Source organism: Thunnus maccoyii, chromosome 12 (genome assembly GCF_910596095.1).
Source record: "Thunnus maccoyii chromosome 12, fThuMac1.1, whole genome shotgun sequence".
NCBI lineage: Eukaryota > Metazoa > Chordata > Actinopteri > Scombriformes > Scombridae > Thunnus > Thunnus maccoyii.
Genome location: NC_056544.1, coordinates 28,292,762 through 28,310,499, shown reverse-complemented (window position 1 = coordinate 28,310,499; position 17,738 = coordinate 28,292,762). Strand labels below are relative to the sequence as shown.

Genomic DNA, 17,738 nt, shown 5'->3' with positions numbered 1-17,738 from the left:
GCTGTTGTGTCTTGGAGTTGTTATGTGACCACTAAAAAATGTCCTATGATCTTTTGCAATGAGGATAAGACACAGCAGCATCTATTATTGGACTGAACAGAACTCAGGAAGTCTGTGATAAACTAAAAATTGTTGGTGTAAACTTTAATTTATGCTATAAATCTGTTATGTATTGTATTATTTATGATAAACTGCCATATAAACATACAGAACTGATACAGTTAATTATTTGTATTGTATGTTCTAATTTGTGGAAAACACGATGTGCCATGATAATACAACAGACTGTGATTGACAGTGACACCATATTTAAGCAGATATTTACTGACCTCCGGAGGAGAAGAACCATGGACAAATCTCAGCACCTCCCCTGGAACATACTGAATTTATGACCTGACAGCACTTTATATAAGATTACTGGACCTTTTTGCACTTTATTGATGTTTTTGCACTTTGGCACTGGATGCACTTTATTGTTAATCTAAGTTACTGTTCTTCCTGTAAATTTTAATCATGTGAAATTCAATAAAGTTCTGTAAAAAAGAAAAAAAAAGAAAAAAAAAGGAAAAGAATTGGACACCTTCCGGCTCAGTTTACAAAAAAGACCAACAGCGCCTCCCCTTGCTGAGCAAGCGTAAAACTTCTACAATGTTGAGGAAGGCATGCTAACAATTATTTACAAGTCACTCATTGAATCAATACTCACCTTCAGTATTTCGTCTTGGTACAATAACTTCACCACTAAACACAAAATCAAACTCTCCCGTATCACCAATCAGACCAGTAAAATAATTGCACTAACTCAAACACCATTATCTGAGCTTTATACTCTAAAGGACCCTCTAACTCCCTCCACCACTTTTTTTTCTTTTCTTTTCTTTTTTTTACATTTTTAAAGATCTTTATTGAATTTCGCAATACAAAATTACAAGTACAGTGGATCAAGCAATTAAGTGCAACCAGTGCCAACTGCAAATATTCATAAAGTGCTTAGAGAATTCAGTGATCTTGTATTAAGTTCTGTCAGACTGTCAGACTTCTCTGGAGGTCAGCAAGTATCTATTTTATTACTCTGTCACTGTCGATTTCAGTCTGTTGTATTATCGTGGCGCATCTTGTTTTCTATAATTTTAAACATACAACACCTATATTTATTTGTATCAATTCTGTATGTTTAGATGGCAGTTTATCTTTCATAATGCAATACATGACAGATTTATAGCATAAATCAAAATGTACACCATGCGCTTTTAGTTTATCTCAGACTTCCCGAGCTCTGTAATAGTCCATTAAGTGATGTTGCTGTGTCTCATCATCATGACAGATCATCATTGGACTTTTTTTGTAGTAACATAACAGCTCTAACAGGAAGTCTTAACATAGACATCAACCACCTCAATACTCTCTGATTCTTATTTTTTAGATTTTTTTTTTTATCACCTATGTGCTTTCATTATAAATTAAGTTTTTAAAATTAATTAATTTCCCATATTTAAAATCACTTATTTTAAAATAAATCATTTTGCTGGGTAAACCACCCCAGTCTATTTGTAAATATTGGAGGTGTGTAATTAAATCACCATATAATTTATTTATTGTAAGAGAGCATTTCTGATGATGGCAGCAGCAATGTTTTTACAAAAGCAATTTTTAATCTGTCACCGAGCTCTACAGCACCCAGCCCTCCATTTTCTTTGCTTTTGTACATTCAGTCTCTTTTAGTGACTTCTCTGGTTGTTCTCCAGATTAAGTTGGCACACCGTTTAGTTGGTTTATTATTTTGTTGGGTGGAGGAAAGATATTTGCAAGGACAAGGAGTTCGGATAGGATGAAGGTTTTAACTATATTTGAATATTAATGTATTGTCTGTCACTGTCCTCTCCAAACTTTTGTTTTGTCATGATTTAGTTTGGTTTCAGAAGCATTTTCATGAAGAATTAAATGATTTAAAACATCCATCTCTGTTTTGTTATGACACAGCATAAACAATAGCAGCAACTTCCTGTGCATGGCTTACAAATTTCCAGCAATGACTGTTCTGGTCAGTTGGTTTAATTAGATGAATATGTAAAGCGTTGCACTCAAAGGACAGCACTGCTTCACTCCTCTCTGCTTCAAAAGACTGTTAAACCCTCTAATATGAAAAATGTGTAGTATGTTATACATTATGGAAAAAACATAATAAAGAAAGAGTTTGATAGACATAGCTCTCAGGTGAAGGTGTGGGTGGTCCTGAAAAGGACCTTTGAGTTGTTGATACAAACAGCAGATTTACTTGGAGCTGGTGTACTTGGTGACGGCCTTGGTGCCCTCAGACACGGCGTGTTTGGCCAGCTCACCAGGCAGCAGCAGGCGGACGGCGGTCTGGATCTCCCTGGAGGTGATGGTGGAGCGCTTGTTGTAGTGAGCAAGGCGGGAAGCCTCACCAGCGATGCGTTCAAAGATGTCCCCCACAAAGGAGTTCATGATGCCCATAGCCTTGGAGGAGATGCCGGTGTCGGGGTGGACCTGCTTCAGCACCTTGTACACGTAGATGGCGTAGCTCTCCTTCCTGGTCTTTCTCTTCTTCTTGCCGGTTTTGGTGGCTTTAGACACGGCCTTCTTGGAGCCTTTCTTCGGGGCCTTAACTGGATCAGGCATGGTTAGTTCGCTGGATTTTCTCAAACGAATAACTCCAACAGCTCCAAACAGCCTCTATATATCCATCTGATGCAAACTTCACTACGCCGTTGCTCATACAGGATTGGTTGAATTCTTGTTAGTGAGATTGAGCATGCGCAAAATAAAACACCGCTCAAACTTTGATGAACAATCTGACCGCCTTTTTACTTCAAGAGCCGCCCACTTCATCTGAAGAGTCTCCACCGTTTACAATATAATATACTGTCCAAAAATCCATAACTATAGAGGAATAAACATATTGTATTTAGATTTAGCATTCCACAAGCTGATATGTTTTACTGATCTATGATAAAACATTTAAAAAAAATCCATGGATTTATTTCATTGATCCTTAACCCAGTTTTTGGTGCTATTCCCTCTGAAATAACAATACTTTTCAAACTAATGTTAATATGAATTTTATTGATTCTCCCATGTTGGACCCAACTGACACATAAAGATCATGTTTTCTCTGTTTCACAAAAAGAATAACAGTGATTCCTTCAGTCTTTCTTATAAATGATGTATATAGCATCAGTAAATGATAATAACCATTAATGCATATAAACTGTCTTAACTTTATTGTGAGCTGGAGTTTTTAACACAAGTTGAAGGAAGCATTGTTCAAATCATTTTATACACAGACTACCTTGTGTGTTTATGTTTATGTATAATATATAGCCCCATTCTCAGTGATGAAAAGTGGCTACATTAAAGTAAATGCATTAACTATTAACACAATTTTGAGGTAATTAATCTTCAATATTTTCCTTTTATGCTACTATTGTGTTTATCATGTAAATATTGTGCTGTTACTCCACAACACGTATGTCAGGTTATTCCCTAACCCTAAATTTATGAAATACAATTCATTGTTGAAGGTTTAAACAGGTTTTTTTTTCCTCTTGTGACAGAAGGAAAGATTATTTTACATCCAAAATTAAATACATTTGTGTAGCAGAACTTCTTTCTAACCCAACTGATTATCTTACAACAACACATTTGTTTTGAGAGAAAGAATGGTGTTTTCACAACCCAATTGCCTGAAAACAAGCCTTATTAGTTGTTTATAGTCATGTTCAAAGCATCAGTTAATATCCATATGTTTAAAAATGGCACTATTCATAAGCCGGAAGTCATGTTTCAGAAAACTTAGTTCGTAACTAGTAACATTTTTACATATAGTAGTTAATAATATACAACAGGACAGCTCTTAAGAGGAGGTGGGTGGCTCTTAAAAGAGCCTTTGTGTTTGGGGATCAGCAGGTCAGGATCACGTTTAACCTCCGAAGCCGTACAGAGTGCGTCCCTGCCTCTTCAGAGCATAAACCACATCCATGGCGGTCACGGTCTTCCTCTTGGCATGCTCGGTGTAGGTGACGGCATCACGGATCACATTCTCCAGGAACACCTTCAACACTCCGCGGGTCTCCTCGTAGATCAGACCGGAGATACGCTTCACACCGCCACGGCGAGCCAGACGGCGGATGGCGGGCTTGGTGATTCCCTGGATGTTATCACGAAGAACCTTACGATGACGCTTAGCGCCTCCTTTACCGAGTCCCTTACCGCCTTTGCCTCTACCACTCATTTTTTCCAATCGCCTTTTAAGCAAGTTAAAAGATGAATATGAGACTTCTTACCAGAGCTTCTTAACTTAAAGCGTGTCTGCGGACGTAAAAGAGGACTGTTGGCGCGGACTTTGCTGGGCGGTGCCAAATTCAGCAGCTCAGCCCACCTAGTTTTCCAAAGCAGACTGACCTCTTCCTTCCTTTTTGATTGTTTTTGCTCCATTTTGTATCTTTTTCTGAGATATTTGGCAGGTTAACCTGACAGCTAACATTCTGCTGTTGGTTGGAAACAGACCCTCAGCTGTAGTATTTGTATTGTTCATGAAAAGAATCTGAATGTGACAGTCCTCTCATATCATACTTTATAACACAGCTTGCTATTTTTTTTTTATTGAACAAAGTGTACTTATGTTAAAAAAAGAATATAAATATTTATTGACATGAAGTCAGTTTAGTGGGAATGGGAGCTCTTTTGTTCCTCTCAGTACCTCCTCTTATAGGAGGTTATATGTTGAAATGATAAATGACTGCAGTTATTAATATGGTATCAACTCAATAATATTCATAGTCGCCTGAACAATAGAGCAAGTGGAGCAAATTCATCCCTGTTATTCGATTAACAGGAGCAAAATTATAGTTTTGCTACCCTACTTTTTGTCTTTTAAAAAATAAACTCATCATGCAGTCACTGCAATCAGTTGATCATATTTAAGCAGCCTATGATCATTTTACTATTTTCAGCAGCTGACAGAAACAAGTCATAAAAATCAGAGATTTCTGGACCCTTTGAGTTGGTTCAGTCGAACCGTCGCTGATCGATCAGAGCAGACTGAGCACAGTGACAGACAGACAGAGAGGAGCTTTTCCTCACAGAAGTGTTTGAATTAACAAACACTCAAATGTTCAGCGGTAGAAAGTGACTTATTTACACTCCTACAGACTAATTTGCTTTAGTTTAAGTTTCAGTCAGACTTTGGATGGAATTATTTTTATTTACGAGGACGCATCGCTCAGTGTAATGATCTCTGCTTTCATCTCGCCGCTCCACGCTGTGCTTCCTTATGATTATTCTCTTAATTTCTCAATCAGGCTAAATGAGAGGCACAAGTTTACTCTAAGGCAGGGATGTCAAACTCAAATACACAGTGGGCCAAAATTTAAAACGCGGACAATGTTGCGGGCCAACATTGATATTTATTGAAAAAATCTTCCTCCAGATATAACAATGAACCTTGTACCATGCATTGATTTTAATCCCAAAAGTTCCTCCGTAATACACAGATTTCAGTCCACTCCACGGATGAAGACTGACAGCTGGGCAGTATCAGATGTGTCGCTGCTCTCATCCACAGCGAGGGAGAATGCAATGAAATCTTTTCCCTTTTCCATCAGCTGGTCATATAGATTGGTGGCAAGATCACATGTGTGATCAGCTACCGTGTTTCTGCTCAGGCTCACATTTGAAAATGTATGCTTTTTCTCTGGGCACATGAGGTCACAATCTTTCATCATGCACTTTTTCACAAACTCTCCCTCATTGAAGGGCCGGGCTGATTTTGCGATATCTGCTGCCACAATAAAACTAGCCTTTACAGCAGCCTCACTTTGTGATATGGCTTTTTTGAACATAGTCTGTTGTGAAGCCAAACTTGTTTTCATCTCCTCTACTTTCTGGCGCCTTTTGAGCAAAAGTAAACTTCTGAGTTGTGCATTGAAATAGTCCTTGATTTGAGATAATATAGGTTAAAATTATCTGCTTTTGAAGTTATCATTATTCATTCCTGTATAACATTAAATATGAAATTCTTCTAATAATCATTTCCTGTCCCGATCCACCCAGTTATAAACTTCTTGATGCATTCTTGGTTTTCATAGATCCCTCAATCTATCTAATCCAGACCAGTGCAAGTGGCTGTTTCTTGACTTAATCCAAGAGGTCAGGAGGTGTAGAAATGCAGGAAATTTGTTTTAAATCACATTTTTCTTCTGTTTGTTATTTCAAACACATCTGCCTTTGTGTGTTTAAAATGCTTTTACAGTTTTGAAGGGGTTACTGAAATGTAATTCCTTGTTGATGCAGGTATAATTATAGTTATAGGCTGAAACTAATTTTTAAAGCAATCCTAAATGAATTCTGCTTTTACCTTCATAGAAGAGAACACTGTTGACAGCAATGAATAACTGCCTTCATTTATACACAATTCATTTACTGATCCAATATGTGCCTGATTTTATATGTTGCATATGTGTGTAATATATCAACATTACATATCCATAACTAAAGGAAAACTACCAAATCTAAAGGGAACATCTGTGTTTCACAAATTATGAATACATCACCAGAATTATGGGGGGGAAAGGAAAGAAAGTGTTATTTTCATTTTTGGCTTTCAGGCCAGTGAAATACAAGGGGCTATGAGGCCAATAAAACTATGATTTACTGGCCAAGTGGACCAGTTGGGGAAAAATGTTACACTGGATCCTGCATTTTCTGTTAACTCAGTCTCATACTGAATGTCACAGTTTTTCAAATCCAGTCTAAAGTGTCAACATGGTCTCCACTGAGCAGCACGAAATACAGAAAATCACTCAGGATGACAGGACTGTAAATGGATTATCGTTATAATTGCATTATGATTTATATGTTGAATGAACAGATAAATCAAAAAGACTTCCTCTTAATGTGTCTTAAAGCAAAGACCCTCAAAATGTTTAACATGATTATGACTGTGTAGATGTCATATAGGCTAATATATAGACTAACCATTGTTATGTGATAAGTATGATTTCTACAACTATAGACTATATTATCTTCTTTTAAACGTTGATTGCTGATATTTTATGGCAACACAACCAACATCATGATTTCAATGCAGTTAACATATATTGTAACACTGAACATCAATACTTTGATACATTGTGAACATAATTTATGTCTTAACAACAGTATCACAGAGATATGAGGATCTGTGTTCTTTATCAGGAGTGTGTGGCTCTTAAAAGAGCCTTTGCTTGGTTTCCAGCAGTCAGCCAGGCACCAGGTTTACTTCTTGGCGGGCTTCTCGGTCTTCTTGGGCAACAAGACAGCCTGGATGTTGGGCAGCACGCCGCCCTGAGCGATGGTCACTCCGCCCAGCAGTTTGTTGAGCTCCTCGTCGTTGCGGACAGCCAACTGCAGGTGACGGGGGATGATCCTGGTCTTCTTGTTGTCGCGAGCAGCGTTTCCAGCCAGCTCCAGGATCTCAGCGGTCAGATACTCCAGCACAGCCGCCAGGTAGACGGGGGCGCCGGCACCGACACGCTCCGCATAGTTGCCTTTGCGCAGCAGCCTGTGAACACGGCCGACTGGGAACTGGAGCCCGGCACGAGAAGAGCGGGTCTTTGCCTTAGCGCGGGCTTTGCCTCCGGTTTTGCCGCGTCCACTCATGATTACGGTTACTTTCTAGAGTCTGTACTCAAAGAAACTGTGGCGTAAACACACCAAACCCTCCTTTATATGTCGACGGAGCAGGCGGGGGGCTGATGTCCCACCCAACACAAAAGAGGCTTCCAGCACAGCAGCAGAAGGAGACTCGCTCTCATTTTGGCGGACTTTTTCAAACGACTCATGTCCAATAAGCAGCGGAGGTTCATGCTCCTGTAGGCGGTGCTGAGCTCCAGGAGGAGCCGCTCACCAATCAGGACCCGGAGGTCTGAAGCAGCGTCACACTTACACAGCCGCTCCGACACTTTAAGAGCAGCGTGTCTCCACTTCTCGCTACTATTTTCTCCTGATCAGAGAAAGAAGAAGAGATGGCAAGAACCAAGCAGACCGCCCGTAAATCTACCGGAGGCAAAGCCCCCAGAAAGCAGCTGGCCACCAAGGCTGCTCGTAAGAGCGCCCCGGCCACCGGCGGAGTCAAGAAGCCTCACCGTTACAGGCCCGGTACCGTGGCTCTCAGAGAGATCCGTCGCTATCAGAAATCCACCGAGCTGCTGATCCGCAAGCTGCCCTTCCAGCGCCTGGTCAGAGAAATCGCTCAGGACTTCAAGACCGACCTGCGCTTCCAGAGCTCCGCTGTCATGGCTCTGCAGGAGGCCAGCGAGGCTTACTTGGTCGGCCTGTTCGAGGACACCAACCTGTGCGCCATCCACGCCAAGAGGGTCACCATCATGCCCAAAGACATCCAGCTGGCCCGCCGCATCCGTGGAGAGAGAGCTTAAACTGTCTGCTGCTCCACAAACCAACAACGGCTCTTTTCAGAGCCACATCACTCTCACTAAAGTGCTGATTCCTCTGCTGTCTGTACACCAACATTTTGTTTTATTTCTCATGCACCGAATTTAATTTGTTATATCATGTTTTGGTGCTGTCAGTCCCTGCAAATGCTAAGCTCAATATTGAGACATTTCTAATGTGGTAATGTTGTCTCCATCATACTGCAAACTTGAACGCATTTTAAAAACCATGGCCCTAGTAACCCCATAAACATGCATTTTAACTTAAACTTTAATTGTGGCTACAGAGCCTGTCAGGGTACAACACACTGTGCATCACGCCAATATATTCACATTAATGCTATGTCCAAGTGGCAGCTAAAACTGAAAAAGATTGTAGAAGTTTAAGTGAAGTCAGGGATGGCCTAATCTAAAACTCATCAAAAATGAGAAATCACCGATGGTTAGATAATCTCAGATATAGGATACAATTATAGCTACATCACATTTGATATAAAGCTTTATTTCATCAATTATGTGAAAGTACGTGGGACAAGTGTTGAAAGGGTGCCCTCTGGTGGACAGTGTCTCTTAGTAACCTGCACAGTAGAAGTCAGAGGGGATGAGTGAGGACCACAGCTGCTCAGGAAAGTGATGAAGCTGCAGTTTGGTTTTATGTGTTTGCATCTAAGTTAAAGACGAAACTGACCAGTTTATTTAGCTAACGAAGCTACTTATGAACAATAAGTGACTATAATACACAATGTGAATGTATTCTCTCATGTTTTCTTTTATTTCCTTTAGGGCCATCACAAAGCACATAACAGGAGTGTATGCTGATTGGTGGCAGTTAATCAATAAACCCACCGAATCATAATCCCTCTATCTCTCTATATGTATGTATGTATGTATGTATATATGTAAATTTGTCCTTCACACATCTCGAGAAATGTTCATCCGATCTACTTCAAAACCTAGCAGGTAAATTGGTGGGGGAACGGGGAAGTGCAACGTCGATGTGTGAAGTTGTTCGGATGAGCGGTTCTCGAGAATTATATAGAAATACCTCATAAATAACGTTGATAATGTTGATTGGCTTCTTCTGAGTCAACGAGCTGAAATACAGACAGCGTGCAGCGGGCATGCACACGTTCAAAACTTTGTGTTTAGTGTCTCAGGCACGTTCATATATATATATATATATATATATATATACCTCATAAACAATGCTGCTTCTGCTTCTTCTTCTGCATGTGGATTCAACGAGCGGAAATACGGACAACGCCACTCTGCCATTGCAACCCACACTGTGGTCAGAGATGGGATTACATACTTAGTGATAAGAACTAACATGGAGAATGAATTGAAAAAGTTTATAAAGTTAAGGTCTATTCCCGGTACTCATGCACGGGAAGTTTTTATGTATGTTCAAGACATAGTGCAGGATGTGTCAGGCACATTTTGAACGGGCTCTACAGTTCATCAGATCAACTTCAGCTCAACTCAAAATTTTGATCTCCAGATATTCTGCATGTGAGGTGTTTATGGAACATCGGTAAATTGTAGCGTCAACAATAGTCTGCATGAGAGGCATTTAGGGGACAGGCACAACTCTCTCTAGGTATTGAGAAATCATCCCGTTCTGAACAGGCACATTTTGAATGGGCACTGCACAACTTAACTAAATTCTCATCACTGACCGGACGTCTGTGGTAATTCAGTGGTTCTGAATCAGATGGGCCCACATAGCAGAATAATTTACAATGAGGGAATAAGCTGGCGTCTGTTGTGAAACTCTTAAGATTGATGTTATTGAGTTACTCTGGTAAAAAATATATCCAGGGCAAAATTAAGAAAAACTTTTTTATATGGACATGATGAGGTGGTGAAGATTGCTTTGCCACCAGGAAGCAGATGACAAGTGTTTTCAAATGAGACATAAACTTCATTGTAAATAAAGGGTTAAACACACACTAATTCTCTCAAACTGCTCCTCTTACTGGAATGAATCATAGCTTGATAACTCCTCCCTCTTCTTCCCGCTCTCAAACACAACAAGCTCCAGTCTGTCCACATATTTCCTTGTTCCCTCCCCTTCTGATCTACAGTTTGAAAATGGGTGTAACCAACATGTAAAAGAGCTGCAGCCTCCATTCACTGCAGAAACACATGCTGTTTAGATCAGAGCTCAAACTAGTTTCACTTCTCAGAAAGTGCAACTCGGACAGTCGTTGCCACTGAGAGGTGAAATGGCGCAGCAAGGAGCTCAGCTGGACGGAGCAAAATTCTGCTGTTCGATCTGTCTGGATCTACTGAAGGATCCAGTGATTATTCCCTGTGGCCACAGTTACTGCATGAACTGTGTTAAAAGTTTCTGGGATGAAGAAGATGAGAAGAAAATCTACAGCTGCCCTCAGTGCAGACAGACCTTCACACCGAGGCCTGTCCTGATGAAAAGCACCTTGGTAGCAGATTTAATGGAGGAGCTGAAGAAGACTGGACTCCAAGCTGCTCCTGTTGATCACTGCTATGCTGGACCTGAAGATGTGGCCTGTGATGTCTGCACTGGGAGGAAGCTGAAAGCTCTCAAGTCCTGTCTGGTGTGTCTGATCTCTTACTGTGAGAACACCTTCAGCTTCATTATGAATCTGCTGCATTTGAAAAACACAAGCTGGTCGACCCCTCCAAGAAGCTCCAGGAGAACATCTGCTCTCGTCATGATGAGGTGATGAAGATGTTCTGCCGTACTGATCAGCAGAGTATCTGTTATCTCTGCTCTGTGGATGAACATAAAGGCCACAACATAGTCTCAGCTGCAGCAGAAAGGACTGAGAGGCAGAGAGAGCTCGAGGTGAGTCGACAAAACATCCAGCAGAGAATCCAGGACAGAGAGGAAGATGTGAAGCTGCTTCAACAGGAGGTGGAGGCCGTCAGTCGCTCTGCTGATAAAGCAGTGGAGGACAGTGAGAAGATCTTCACTGAGCTGATCCATCTCATCCAGAAAAGAAGCTCTGATGTGAAGCAGCAGATCAGATCCCAGCAGGAAACTGAAGTGAGACGAGTCAAAGAGCTTCAGGAGAAGCTGGAGCAGGAGATCACTGAGCTGAAGAGGAAAGACGCTGAACTGAAGCAGCTCTCACACACAGAGGATCACAACCAGTTTCTACACAACTACCCCTCACTGTCACAACTCAGTGCACCTACAGACTCATCCAGCATCAATATCCGTCCTCTGAGATACTTTGAGGATGTGACAGCAGCTGTGTCAGAGCTCAGAGATCAACTACAGGACATCCTGAGGGAGAAATGGACAAACATCTCACTGACACTGGGTCTGTCACAACCAGAGCCAAAGACCAGAGCTGGATTCTTAAAATGTTCATGTAAAATAACACTGGATCCAAACACAGCATACACATGGCTGTTATTATCTGAGGAGAACAGAAAAGCAACATTCATGAGTGAAGAACAGTTTTATTCTAGTTACCCAGACAGATTCACTGGATGGTGGCAGGTCCTGAGTAGAGAGAGTCTGACTGGATGTCGTTACTGGGAGGTGGAGTGGAGAGGAGAAGGAGTTTATTTAGCAGTCGCATACAAGAATATCAGCAGAGCAGGAAACTCAAATAAATGTAGATTTGGAGGCAATGACAAATCTTGGGCTTTATATTGTGACACTGACAGTTATGAATTTCTGTTCAACAACATCCAAACTCCCGTCTCAGGTCCTGGTTCCTCCAGAGTAGGAGTGTACCTGGATCACAGTGCAGGTATTCTGTCCTTCTACAGCGTCTCTGAAACCATGACTCTCCTCCACAGAGTCCAGACCACATTCACTCAGCCTCTCTATGTTGGACTTAGGTTTCATTATTTTGGAGACACAGTTGAATTCTGTAAACTCAAATAGACAGAAGTCATTTCAGCTTTCATGTGTCAGATTTTGTTGTAAATCTTAATTTTGTTTGTCTCCATTGTTTCTGAGAGGTCGTTGCTGTGATGTTTCTGAACTGCACAGAGATCAGCTGTCAATCAAACTGGGATTGTCAACACTTTTTTCTTTTCATTTATTGTTCTCTTGATGTTTTGAGTTTCTTTAAATCTCACTTTTTCCTGCGTGTTTTTATCCATGGAGGCTATGACTGCTGATGACGATGTTTTTAACCTTCACTGACATTTCTTGATATGAAAATGTAAACTTCTCTTCGTTCCAAATGTTAGTTTAATGTTTGTCTTTGTAAATTTGTAAAGAAATGTGTTATTAAATTTTCATCATAATAATCAATAAGGAGATCATTTATTATGTTGTTGTACATAGCTGACATTCTGGGTTAAACTAACTGATTGTGTGGATGAAGTGAATCTGAACATGAAATCATTGAACAAGAGTCATTTAATAGACTTTACTGATTGGATGTGTGAACAAACTGAAGGTTTACAGAATAAATAAAGCAGCAGTTTTCTTCCAAGAATGAACAAAGTATTTTCTTCTGTCTTCATCTCAGGATCTCATTCAAAGCTTCTGGAGAAAATGTGAAACTAATATGAGAGTTTATTTGAGGCAGTTTTCCTCCTGAAACACCACAAAGTACAGAGTTCATGTTCAGAGCAGAAGAACGTTTGTCAGTCAGTCTCTGTACTTTCAGCTTTCTTCACTAAAACAGCTTCATCACAGAGAAATGAGCAGAGTTTTCTATCACTTGTTTCATTTAACAACCAAGATTTTCGTTGAACACTTAGTCAATAAAGACGATTTGTTACACAGGCCTAAAAATTTGCACAATTAGTAGGAATCGACTTGGTCAAATGTGGATGTGAAGTCGTTTTGTTGAGTTGTGACACATAAAACAACAGATATTGTCTAGTTGTGAACTTGAAGTAATTTCAGTTATTAGGGCCTGAGCACTGAATGGTGCTATTGTATGTAAAGGAATTATTATCATTATTATTCTCTATTATTCTTCTCCCAAAAGTATCACATTTTTAAGGGGCTAAAGGTGCTTGATAACTCATGAAACTTTGCACATGTGGTAGAAGTGGTGAGAAAAATAATATTTCATAGGTCTTGGACTTGGGTGTGGCACAATGGCTCAAGGGCGTCCCCTAGAAAATTTGAAATTAAAAGCCCCCATCTTTGAATTTGATGTAGATGAACAAAATTTGATAGGCACATGTATCATGTCCAGACGCACATAAAAGCCTCTTGGAGCAATAACCTAATTCCAACCGGAAGTCAGCCATTTTGAATTTACTTAGCAATTTTACACAGTTTTTGCCCTTTGCAGGTGTTGTATTTTAAGGAACTCCTCCTAGAGAATTAACCCGACCAACTTCAAATTTGATCAGTGTCGACTAAAGACCTTCGCTATAAAAAGTTTTCAAAATCTTGACTTTTCACCAGACACCCTTGTTGTGGCATGCTGGTAAATTTGCATTTTTCGCCATGAAACAGGAAGTTGCTGTAACTCCACTGGACTTTGTCCAATCTGCCCCAAATTCCACATGCTTGCTTGGAGTCCTGGCCTGAACACATCAACATGTTAACATTGTGTCATAGTCATAGCGCCCTCTACTGACAACAGGAAGTCAGCCTTATATGACAAACATCTGATTTACATGGAATTTACATGGTGTGGTCTACACATGATATACAGCAACATGCCGCATAATTAGTGGGTGTTCTCTAGTGCCACATAATGCACACAGGAAGTGATAGTTATATCATACATGCGATTTCCAACATTAAGGAAAATGTATATCCATGTCTGTTGCCCTCTGGTAAATGTTTTGCTGCGTCATGTCGCTCTGCAATAACAGCACAGCCTGATATAGCTGTTCTATTATTTGTCTTTACCCACTTAGTCATTATATCCACATTACTGATGATTATTTATCAAAAATATCATTTTGTTAATATTTTGTGAAAGCACCAATAGTCATCCCTACAATATTGTTGCAATATCGATATATTGAGGTATTTGGTCAAAAATATTGTGATATTTGATTTTGTCCACATCACCCAGCCCTATCTTCATGAACATGAAATTTCTGAATGAGGCTGTCTTGTTGGTTGAGTGTTTGGCACTGTCCCCAAAAGTCAATAAATGTCTTTTGGGATTCAGGGTTGCAATAAATAACTTGCTTGATGAAATGGTATTTGTTTAAACCCATCTGAAGCTTAAATGCTGGTTTGGCTCAGGTTGATGTTCTTAATTTGACCTGTATTGTCACAAATGCTTCAAAGTACTTTGTTAAATATGTAGCAAAGCGATTATGCAGATGTTTCATTGTATTATCTGTTTAGTTTGGTAACTCTCTTTTGTCAATCAACTGTTTTCTTAACTGATACTTGTGAATTGATCTCATTTTCAGGAAGAGTTAGACACATATGGAGTCATGACCAAACCCTGACATGACGACAAGTATTTTACATGTTAGTGCACAAATGTTTTCAAATATGTAGCAGGTTTTAACTGGGACTTCATGATGAATGAGGAAACATTTTTTAATTCACAGGACTGCTCCTTGTCCTGGAATGTGGCAAAGCCTGATAACCCTCCTCCTTTCACTCAAATACAACAAGCTCCAGTCTGTCCACATATTTACTTGTTCCCTCCCCTTCGGATCTACAGTTTGAAGATGGGTGTAAGAATTAATTTGGTCAAATTTGGGTGTGAACATAAAACAACAGATATTGTGTAGTTGTGAACGTGAGGTTGTTTTGTTCATTTTTATGTTGATTTCCATGAAGACGAAACTTCAGAATGAGGCTGACATGTTGGTTCAGTGTTTAGCTCGGTCACCTCACAGTCAGACGCTTCTGGGTTTTTAAAAGTTTTAATCCAGACTTGATTGAAACTTCTTGTGACTAATTTTGTTCGGGGTTTAATCTCTCAATCCACAAAACTGACTGCTGTGCTGAAGAGTTTCTGTTATTTTTGTTTAATTGTCAACAAAGAAATGCATCTAAAACTGTCATGATTAGTGTTTCTGACAACTGTGACTGATTTATTGCACCATCACAGGTAAAGTTACTCCACCTTTTCTAGTCCAGAAGTAATTCAGGAATCATTTTATCATAATGATAATACACATATGAAAAACCGCATTCAGTCTAATCAGAATATAAATTAGAAGAACTTGACATGTTCATTCTAGTTTTAAGCTATTAAGAGTTCATAATAGATGTTTGGTGACGATTTGTGTTGTTTGTAAGTTTTCTTAGACAAACAGTTACTAACTAACCAACTAACTAACTAACTAATGACTTATATCAGTCTCACACTATTAACCATTATGTATGACATGATACATTTTTCTAATAAACATTTTTAATCAGCCTAAAAAGATGCTGTTAACTGAATTTGTAGACAAACTGAGTTAAGGAGTTTCAACCTCCTCTACATCCCTGGTTAGCAGGATGAAGGCGCCCTCCTGTGTCCTGAATCAATTTTCAGTTTTCAGTTAACCTGCTGTGATGTTCACTGCAGGAAGACATGTAAAAACTTCTCTGAGCCTTTGGCAGCCATGATTGTATTAAACTATTATGATGTGTAATGTGCATAGCAGTATTATTTGCTGTTGTTTCACATGCTGTATATTCATTTTATGTTTGTCTCAGAACAACACACTCATCGTCATACACCTTTAAATATTTCAACAATAAAGGCTCAAGTTTTGTTTTTTTTTATTTATCTCAACGATGAACAAAAAACATTGTATATTTATGTCAAAATATATTTTATCTTGTCACTTGTATGTTTCTATTTAATATATTTAATTATCCCTTGCTCCTTTTTATTTCTACAGTATGTTCATGTCTTGTTTCTGGTTTCTTTGCCTCCGTTTTTATTCCGTCATTAACACCCACAGAAACACAAGCACAAGGGTTAGACACAATAATGTTGACATAACGACTATTTGATATGTTTGATTTTCCAGACTGCTCCTCTTGTTCTGTCAAGTTATTTTGAAAACTCACATCAAAGTGTCATTTTCCAGATACTTTTTCTATCCGACAGAAGCTGCTGCCTGGACTTGAGCCTGACATGACCTGTATGGCCTCATCATCAAAATACTTTCCAGCTTGTATCTTTGTCATGACATCATTTGACTGTGCAGGTCAGCTGTGGATGTGGCTACTGTGACTGCATGCTCACTGTGAACCAAACACATTAGTTTATATTGTATTATTATTGTTATATGATCTAAGCTGTGTATTAAACATGTGAACTGATATATGTAAGGGAACATTTGCTTCTTAAATAAAAAACACTGGGGTCAGTGGGAGGATTAGTTTCAAATTTATAGGAAATTTTAAACTTTTTAGCACTTAAGAATTCAATCGAATCTCTCAATGACCTTCCTAACAGACAACACTTGTACTGAGAAATACTGGTAATGCTTTATATAGAAATAAGATTCACTTATTCATTAACACTTTATGAGAAACTGTTTTGTTTAGTATGACAGTCATGATGTAGCCTAAAGTCAAAGAAACTTTACAGACATAATGAAGGAATTAAGCTCTCAGTTGAAGGTGTGGGTGGTCCTGAAAAGGACCTTTGAGTTGTTGGTACAAACAGCAGATTTACTTGGAGCTGGTGTACTTGGTGACAGCCTTGGTGCCCTCAGACACGGCGTGTTTGGCCAGCTCACCGGGCAGCAGCAGGCGGACGGCGGTCTGGATCTCCCTGGAGGTGATGGTGGAGCGCTTGTTGTAGTGAGCAAGGCGGGAAGCCTCACCAGCGATGCGCTCAAAGATGTCCCCCACAAAGGAGTTCATGATGCCCATGGCCTTGGAGGAGATGCCGGTGTCGGGGTGGACCTGCTTCAGCACCTTGTACACGTAGATGGCGTAGCTCTCCTTCCTGGTCTTTCTCTTCTTCTTGCCGGTCTTGGTGGCTTTAGACACGGCCTTCTTGGAGCCTTTCTTCGGGGCCTTAACTGGATCAGGCATGGTTAGTTCGCTGGATTTTCTCAAACGAATAACTCTCACAGGGCCAAACGGTCTCTATGTATCCATCTGATGCAAATTTAACTCCGCTGTTACTCATACAGGATTGGTTGAATGCTTGTGAGTGAGACTGAGCATGCGCAATATAAAACACCGCCCAACCTTTGATGAACAATCTGACCGCCTTTTTACTTAAAGAGCTGCCCACTTCATCTGAAGAGTCTCCACTGTTTATAATATAATATACTGTACAAAAATCCTTAACTATAGAGAAATAAACATATTGTATTTAGATTTAGCATTCCACAAGCTGATATGTTTTACTGATCTATGATAAAACATTAAAAGATCCATGG

The 17,738-nt window shown here is 39.7% G+C and overlaps 5 protein-coding genes and 1 pseudogene across 5 annotated transcripts; 2 read left to right on the top strand and 4 right to left on the bottom strand.

The window, feature by feature from the left end:
* Positions 1 to 1,512: 1,512 nt before the first annotated feature.
* LOC121909268 (histone H2B 3-like) lies at positions 1,513 to 17,400 on the bottom strand. The gene is made up of 2 exons (XM_042429738.1): positions 16,972 to 17,400; positions 1,513 to 2,220 (listed from the first exon to the last, which is right to left on the bottom strand). The coding sequence occupies exon 1, from the start codon at positions 17,383 to 17,385 to the stop codon at positions 17,017 to 17,019; it is 369 nt and encodes a 122-aa protein (XP_042285672.1). The 5' UTR covers positions 17,386 to 17,400; the 3' UTR covers positions 1,513 to 2,220; positions 16,972 to 17,016.
* LOC121909273 (histone H2B 3-like) lies at positions 2,226 to 2,654 on the bottom strand. Its single transcript, XM_042429743.1, has one exon. The coding sequence runs from the start codon at positions 2,638 to 2,640 to the stop codon at positions 2,272 to 2,274; it is 369 nt and encodes a 122-aa protein (XP_042285677.1). The 5' UTR covers positions 2,641 to 2,654; the 3' UTR covers positions 2,226 to 2,271.
* LOC121909274 (histone H4) lies at positions 3,889 to 4,289 on the bottom strand. Its single transcript, XM_042429744.1, has one exon. It carries the CDS (start codon positions 4,250 to 4,252, stop codon positions 3,941 to 3,943), a length of 312 nt encoding a protein of 103 aa, XP_042285678.1. The 5' UTR covers positions 4,253 to 4,289; the 3' UTR covers positions 3,889 to 3,940.
* LOC121909266 (histone H2A-like) lies at positions 6,940 to 7,727 on the bottom strand. The gene has a single exon (XM_042429735.1). The coding sequence runs from the start codon at positions 7,657 to 7,659 to the stop codon at positions 7,276 to 7,278; it is 384 nt and encodes a 127-aa protein (XP_042285669.1). The 5' UTR covers positions 7,660 to 7,727; the 3' UTR covers positions 6,940 to 7,275.
* On the top strand, positions 7,880 to 8,436 carry LOC121909263 (histone H3). The gene has a single exon (XM_042429732.1). It carries the CDS (start codon positions 8,025 to 8,027, stop codon positions 8,433 to 8,435), a length of 411 nt encoding a protein of 136 aa, XP_042285666.1. The 5' UTR covers positions 7,880 to 8,024; the 3' UTR covers position 8,436.
* LOC121909255 lies at positions 10,644 to 12,369 on the top strand (annotated as a pseudogene).
* Positions 17,401 to 17,738: the final 338 nt, after the last annotated feature.

Bases quoted from the DNA above. Each gene is read 5' to 3' on its own strand.
- LOC121909274 (XM_042429744.1), bottom strand. From the start codon at position 4,252: ATGAGTGGTAGAGGCAAAGGCGGTAAGGGACTCGGTAAAGGAGGCGCT.
- LOC121909273 (XM_042429743.1), bottom strand. From the start codon at position 2,640: ATGCCTGATCCAGTTAAGGCCCCGAAGAAAGGCTCCAAGAAGGCCGTG.
- LOC121909268 (XM_042429738.1), bottom strand. From the start codon at position 17,385: ATGCCTGATCCAGTTAAGGCCCCGAAGAAAGGCTCCAAGAAGGCCGTG.
- LOC121909266 (XM_042429735.1), bottom strand. From the start codon at position 7,659: ATGAGTGGACGCGGCAAAACCGGAGGCAAAGCCCGCGCTAAGGCAAAG.
- LOC121909263 (XM_042429732.1), top strand. From the start codon at position 8,025: ATGGCAAGAACCAAGCAGACCGCCCGTAAATCTACCGGAGGCAAAGCC.